General features: G+C 36.9%; 1 protein-coding gene across 1 annotated transcript; it reads left to right on the plus strand.

Annotated features, from left to right (window-relative positions):
• The first annotated feature begins 242 nt into the window (after positions 1–242).
• LOC111513283 (uncharacterized) lies at positions 243–6,679 on the plus strand. The gene is made up of 3 exons (XM_023169472.2): positions 243–432; positions 1,608–1,800; positions 5,738–6,679. The coding sequence occupies exons 1-3, from the start codon at positions 265–267 to the stop codon at positions 6,046–6,048; spliced, it is 672 nt and encodes a 223-aa protein (XP_023025240.2). The 5' UTR covers positions 243–264; the 3' UTR covers positions 6,049–6,679.
• Positions 6,680–7,984: the final 1,305 nt, after the last annotated feature.

Here is a 7,984-nt window from a genome sequence, read left to right on the forward strand (position 1 = left end):
TGTTTCCATCAGTATTCAAGGTTTTCAACGAATCACACGATGATATAAAATGTGAAATATTCATTTTCACATTTCCTCACATATCCTCAAATTCGTATCACAAATTATTTTGAAGAGAATGGGAAAACTGTGATAGAAAACTATTACACTTCAAAGTTTTATCTGAGCCACATCACTGATGGATATCCCCTTCAGTATCAAGATACCAACAGATAAAATATCTATATAAAGGAAAATACAACCGCTACTTCTCATCAATGAAAAATGTCTACCGAAAAGTCAGTTTCTCTGCTTCAACGAGTTCACTGGATTTGCAATACAATTTATCATCAACTGGTTGCGATAGTTGCAGTTTACGTCTCCTACATTTTTTTCAAATACATCAATATTGATAATAGGAGCTTGTGGCATAACTTCTTGTGCACAACTGCAGTAAGTACATTACATTCAATTATCTATTTTCATCAAACATCGCTAAGTGCATCATCGATACGTTTTGTTTTTTTTTCCAACGATCAGTTCGAAACACACATGTATCCAACAGAATCAAGTAGTGTTAGATTACGAGAACGAGCCGGCTATTCTCTTTATAAGATGATATAAAAGGAATATATAAATTTATTACGAAATACTTATATTTTTCAAAATGATTTCAACAATTTTTCAGAACCAGAAATTGAATTTTCATTTGTGGAATGAAACGTGAAATTTGGTACTTTTGGTACCACCCGCCAAAATTGGATTACTTACGTAGAAATTTTTATGTATTTTTGAAACTGAAGAATTTGATCGACACGATCACATTCTTCATTCTTTGGTTTTCATAATTCTGCAGTTCTACTCATTAAATGCCATTTATCTCAACGATTTCTATCATATGATGGCTATGGTTCTTTTTATAACAATCAACCATCTGGAAAACCTCAGGAATCGAATCCCAGGCCACTTCTGATATTTTCATTCATCAATGACCTCAGTAATTATATCGACTGGAATGAGTTATTTTTCTGCATATAATTCGAAAATATATCAATCAGTCGAAACTATCGAAGATTGAATTATTTGCAACGACAGTTAGAAAATATATAGACGTGGAGTGAAGTCAATAAGCTATATGTTGATGCTCTATTTCCATGAATGTCTGTCAACATTTTAGAAGTAAAAGCATAAAAACTCCTTATTTCCTACTGGCCAGAACCAATGTATACCTCAAATCACCTATTTCGAATGTTTGGAATAATTTACGTTAATTCTCCAATTTTTGTCATGTCAATTCTGATTCTCTGAAATATATTATTGAAACTTCATCTCAGTGTTTCGAAAGTAACTCTTAATTTTGGTTTTTATAATGCGGGTATATGACATACACCCACATTTTGTTCTTCATTGAAAACTATTGACTTTCTCTATGTGGAGTCACTACTTATAATTTCAATTGATTTATAAAACTCTCTTGTCCTACTTCTTACAGTTTGCCAAAATTGAAGAATAAAAATTGGTATCGACTTGATTGACAAATCAAGCATTTCGAATTGTATTGACGATGTAACAATTCACAGATCGCTTTGTTCACTAACAAACTAGCAAACAGTTTTTTATTGTTTTAGTATATACCTCTCATGGCAGAAGGTTTCATTCTATTTTCTGAGCAGAACGTCTGGTCTCAGAGGCTTGAGAGAAAAAAGAAGTACTATATCCATGGAATACTTCTAGCTGTCAGTACAATTTCTTTGAGTGTTGGGATTGGTCTCAAAATTGATGTAAAAAATCAACATTTTAAAAGTGACCACGCTATAACTGGTAAGTTGATACTAAAGAGTAATAAATGATTGTGTCAGTTTTTTATTTGCTATCTGGAGATACCCTCAATAAGTTAGATTACTGACAAGTTTGTCAAAACAACTTTCAATTATCCTTTTTGAATAATTTTCCATTCATGTTTTATCATGAATCGGTTTTTTTATTATGCATGAAAGTTTTTTCGGCTCGAGCTAGATATTTTTTCTGTTACTGAGTTTACGTCAATTTCCTTTCCAATTTCCTGTTCTTGATTTCTTATATACTTTCTTGGTTGTCTTTGTCTTAATTGTCGTTTATCTGAATTCCTTATTCTATATTTTGTTTCGTTTATGCGTGAACTACATAGTTCTTCTATTATTTACATGCTTTGATCTGGTTGTTGATTGGAATTTTCAATCACGTACTGATCCATATTTTACAGTGAAATAATGAATTGATAGACAAACAAATTCTGAAATACATATTAAAATATCTTAGTTTCTCCAGCAAATTTCTCAATTTCTACACGTGGAAAAAGCTTAACGAAATAATCAGGTGGAATTGGATAATTGCTTTTATTACCACTCTCGTCAAGCAAATTTCTCCACATGGAAAGAAGCTTGAAGGAATAATAAGGTGGAATTGCAAAATTGCATTCATTATAACCCTCGTGAAGGGCTCTATAATATATTGTGAGTATTTAAAAAATAGCTCGTAGCTACTGCCAGACGTGCTATTGGAACACTATGAATCATTGAAGTAAGGGGCTGTTAGGATCCATCCCAACAGGAAAACAACCTAGAGCATGATAACTCTGGTGGGATGCAAATGATAGACATTTCCGCAGTAGACCCATGTTTCTTTATTTGCATTTTGTGGAAAAACAACGTTCTGGAGTAGTAGTGTTGAACCTCCTTATTCCAACACATTTGGTCAATAGAATGTTTGAAAATGCCTGTATCAAAACGTTCATTTGATAGAAATACTCGAACCCAAAGACCTAATCGAGTTAGTTAGGGAAGCTATAGATTATGCTGTGGACTCCTCCCGATATAGAAGGCCCAGAGACTCTTTCAAATAAGGTCCTCATGTCCCCCGGAAAAATTAACAATATCTCCATCCAAACAACCCAGCCAGTCCACCGTGAAGGGCGGTACTGGTGTCTGAGGACATTCATGCCGCCATTCCATGATCAGTCTTGACCCGTTTGTTCTGACAAACACCAGTCGAAAGGGTAAGGGAGCCAGGCTACAACCTGATTAAACCAATATAGCTGTTGGAAAGACCTAATAGACAAATAGCCTGGTAGTCAGCATGAGAGAATCAGTTTTCTCTATAGTCTTTGGTACAATGCTTTGGAAAAGTCAATTTCACTACTCTTAAATACGTATCAGTTCAATGAAAACGGAGCAGGACACATGGTTTTTGATTATAACCTCCATCAAACAACAGAATGAAAATGATGAATGAAGGTTTTTCTCAATGTGTTCGTTCATTGAACTCTGACAGATATCATAATATCAAATATAATTTTTTTCGTGCTTTCACCTACTGCTTCTTTCTGTTTCCAACTAACGAAGATGCTATTCAGAGGATCGACAGGTGACTCAGAGCCAGATCCCACATATGAATCATCAGTGATCCTACAGACCATACGCTGTCTCAACCAGTCAAGGTCTCAGTAGTGGTGCTCGGCTGAGATACGGATGGATTGCTGATCCCGGCCAACTTTGAAGAATGAACACGTGTGAGTGAAGGCGGTGGCATCTCCACTCAAGAAGATTGCATCTGTAGGATCGACCCATTCAATTCACGGATATCTGAGATATAACAGCTCCCCAAGTCTTTGGTTAGTCAGGTTTATTCTGCAAAGGTACCCAAGTCCAGCAATGCATCCGTGGTTCAGCACTAATAAGACCTTGGTGAGTCATGTCAGAGCTGTCTGGAGTCGGATGTTTTGTTTTTGTTTCAAACTCTTGTTTTGTCTAGTTGTCGTGCAATGAAAGGTGCAGTGGAAGATAGAAGACAACTCTGAGTTGTCGTTCGATGTCGCAGCTTGACTATTTGGAAGTCTCGTTCATCTTTTATATTCGAGAATTGAGTCTTCTGAGCATATTCCAGATGGGGTTTTCGTCAGAAAGTATGTCATTCACTCAGAATTATCTTTCAAGTTCAACTTAGCACCACAGTTGCCTTTCACCAGCGCTGTCTGGTTTTGGATCAAGAACACGTGGTTTCTGGGCTCTAGTTCCAATTGAATTCAGATAGTGAAAAATGTATCGCAGTTTTATCACTAATTTCACTGTCGAACGGACTTTCGACTTCACTTCAGAACACAAGAAGCACCAATTTACATTTTTCAAAGCACCTATTAATTATAATAATGATATTAATAATAATTTTTGTTGTGAATGTGTGTGTAAATATGCTTGCCGTTCCAATCTTACTCTACTCGTTTGGAGTCGTGAAGTGGACTAGGGAGGAGCTGTATCAACTCGACGTAAAGACCCAAAAACTGATGCATATCTATAGGAGTTTGCATCCCAAATCGTCCGTTTCACAGTTGTACTTTTCCCTGACAACAGGGAGGCGATGGACCTTTGACTTTGGAGTATCTACGTGACAGAATGGTACTGGATATAGCCTGTAAAGTCGTCAGGAGTTTGGATCCCCTTCTCTGCATGGTCCGTGGCTATGAAATAGCAGGAATTGAAGCATTTCTCTTTAGAGCAGCTGATGAACTCGGTTTAGTTTTCGACACTGAACGAGGTGACCACCGAGTTGGAACCCGTTCAGCAAAAAGCTCAGATGAAAGCCGCAGAGATCACCTCACTTCTGCGGAAACACAAGGATAAGCCAATGCATTAGAGACCTTGGCTTATAAAAGCGCCTGACTTTTGCTTTCCTCAGGTCGAGTGGGCTGAAGTCGGAAACTGAGGGGTTCTTCATGACTTGCCAGGATGGTATCTTCAACACCTTAGTCTACCGCAGTCGCGTGATGGGTATAGAGATTACTGAAGGGTTCCTGCAGGGCCTGCTGCGAGGCGCCCGAGACCCTAATACACTTGCTATCAGCATGTCCAGCAAATGCGGTCTCGGCCTATATCCATTGACATAACGTACCCCTCAGAGTGCTATATTACCATCTACGGCACTCTTGCGTTATTGACGAGACACCGGTGTTGCCCTACGTTCCGGGGGATATGGAATCTGTTGTGTGGAACGAGGAGTGACGAATTTATTGGAACTATTCGTTCTCCACCCTCAGGCTCATACAAGCTAATAAGCCTGATGTAGTCCTTCTCGACCGTCAGAGCAACAACATATTTGTCGTGGAATTTTCAGCTTCTGGCGAGACGAATAACATCCAAAAAGAGAAGGAAAAACGTATGAAATATCGAGATTTTCTATTCGAACTCTGCAGGCTCTATCCAGACCACTATGTTAACATGGTTGTTCTGATTATTGGAGTCCTTGGTGGAATGATGCCCTCTCTACTCAAAATCATACCGACTTGCAGTACTAAGGCAGAAATCTTAGCCTGACAGATGCAGAAGGCTGTCATTCTTGGCTCACTGCGCTTGCTCTGGGCAATTCTTGAACCCAATGATCACTTACCCCACGGTGTGGGGAGTGGTCATTGGTTGATAATGCTGGCGCGCCCTCCTGAATGTATCAGGGCTTCGGGGGATAGAGCCTGACCAACGCATACTTCGGCAAAAAAAATGTCTTCATTATTCTCAAATAAAAATATACAGAAAAAAATACTGATAACTATCCCAGATATTGATGAAAATAAAGAACGAAGTTTATTTTTGTTAAGTGTCAGACACCATATAAAATGACTATAGGTGATCAATATTTGAATTTTTTCACAAAAATCATAAAAAATTATTTTGAAGTTCTCATCTAGTGTATATTTTCAGTACCTCAACTTCACCATATCCCCTTTTTTCAGGACTAGCTTCATGGATCCTTGCGCTGGCATCAGTCATACTCGGTATGTTCGCGGCTTACTCCCAGGTTCTCAAGAGGTTTTTGAAACCGGTGATCCTAAAGCTCATACACAACTTCCTCGGGATGGCGTCATTCGCTATAGGAATAGCAAGTCTCTGCTTGGGATTGTATTACAGGGACTTTGCTGGTCGCGTAACAACCATCGAGCGAGACACCACTCTGTGGTTAGTCGGAATTGTGTCAACTTGGAGTGTATTGAATGCTATCGTATCACAGTTCAACCAGCTCAGATCGTTGTTGTCGTCCAATTGATTGATTTAATGGTGGAAATCGGTATCAAAAAGACAGTCTGAAGGGTTGATTTTGTTTCTTGTATGTTGGAGTTTTTGTTTTTTTGTTAGTTTTTGATGCTCTTAACGAAGAGTCGGTTATTGAAGAATTCATTCAGGAAACTTTTTTGATAAATGTATGAGTACTCAGTAGATGGCGTGAAAATTCCAAACTATATCTGAAACTGAATTACATTTTTGAGCAAGCGACTGACGAACATATTTTTCAAATGATCAATGAGTAACTTAAAACAATATTGATGCAATAATAAGGCTCCATTCCGAGTCATCAGTCATAAGGAGGATAATTCAATTTCTTCACCAATGATTTTTCACTCTTTCCGCTGGTAGTTAATTTTAAAAATTTTGTCTGCAACAATAAAATGAATTTCAAGATATTTGAAATCGAATACGGTTTCGATTAGTGAGTTTCACACCCTGTCTCTGTCTTTTTCAAAACCATCATCATGTATATCGAAATAAACACAACAATTTCTGAAATGCTGAAATCCAATAAATGATCTGAATGTATTCATTTGAATGTAGAATTATATATTATGGTTTAACTTTTTTTTATAATTTTATTTTGTGAAAATAAATATCTATGTTGAAAACGTCTATTGATATTATTGATGATTTGATTGGATGATAAAATCAATTATGTGAATTGATTTGATTTTCTCAAAATATTTTATCTTGTGGGAATGAATATTTATGTGGAGAAGGTCTATTGATATTATTGATAATGTGATTAAATAATGAAATGAAACATCTTCTCATTAAAAATTATCAACTGGAGTCCAACAGTAGAGAAACAGTTCATGAAGTAAACATCTATTCAGATGAAAGATTCACTTTGTGTTTTCAAATTCTCCCTCAGCATTTTTTAATGCTGATAAAATAACATAGGAGTATTCACATAATATATGCTCTCTGTTGAAAAAATTAGGTGAATTTTCATTTTTATGAAAAACCAACCATTAATTACTGTTTTTCCTTCTCCCTCAGATATAATAGACTCATGCCAGAGTTTTTTTCAATCTTCGAGTACAAAACTGTTAGGAATTTATATAGATGATAAACTGAATCATGAGGTATATATTGACTATCTTGCAAAAAAACCAGCAAATAAGTGTTATGCAATTCGAGTGTTGAGACGTCACTTGAAAATCGATGCACTGAAAACGTCATATTATGGGACTGTTTATCCTATGCTGGAATATGGAATAATAGTATGGGGAGGGGGTACACAACTGGAACGTATTTTCATAATGCAGAAACGTATATTGAAAGCAATGTTCAATGTGAATTACACAGCTCTTGTCGTGGTGCCTTCAAGGGTAACAAAATGCTTAGTGTATATGCTATATATATTTATGATTGTGTACTTTTTGGGAATGGGAACAAATCGAATTTTGAAGATGACAAATATAGACATGAGTATGCCACAGAGCATGGGCCAAATTCTACAACCATTTACCCTTGATATTCATTACAAGAATTCATGGACAAGTAACCATTTTCAGTCTTTATCAAATTTAGGCTTCCTAGTAACCTAGTATACTGCCGAATGCCTCGGACTGGAGACTAGCTACTGAGATAACAAGGCCAAATAGAATTAGGTGGGCTATAAGTAAATTCCAGCCATATAAATCTCCACGAGAGGACTGAATATATCCCAACCTACTTCAAAAGGGGCAGGAATCACTGATTCCATACTTATGTAGAATATATAAGGCTTGCATAGCCATGAGATACATACCGAATGAGTGGCGAAAAGGCAGAGTCATTTACCTACCCAAGATAGGGAAGGTAAACGATATGACGCACAAGTCATACCGACCAATTAGTCTAGTGTCTTTCCTGCTCAAAACACTGGAAAGACTGATAGATAGATACATGAGAGATGAGGTATTATC

The sequence above is a fragment of the Leptinotarsa decemlineata genome, unplaced genomic scaffold, assembly GCF_025532065.1.
Source record: "Leptinotarsa decemlineata unplaced genomic scaffold, Ldec_3_MD MMD2_tig00000576_RagTag_RagTag, whole genome shotgun sequence".
Lineage (NCBI taxonomy): Eukaryota > Metazoa > Arthropoda > Insecta > Coleoptera > Chrysomelidae > Leptinotarsa > Leptinotarsa decemlineata.

Excerpts from the sequence above, each read along its gene's own strand:
- LOC111513283 (XM_023169472.2), top strand. The coding sequence starts at position 265 with ATGTCTACCGAAAAGTCAGTTTCTCTGCTTCAACGAGTTCACTGGATT. Across the intron at positions 433-1,607 it reads ACTTCTTGTGCACAACTGCA|TATATACCTCTCATGGCAGA; the intron begins GTAAGTACATTA and ends TTATTGTTTTAG. Across the intron at positions 1,801-5,737 it reads AAGTGACCACGCTATAACTG|GACTAGCTTCATGGATCCTT; the intron begins GTAAGTTGATAC and ends CCCTTTTTTCAG.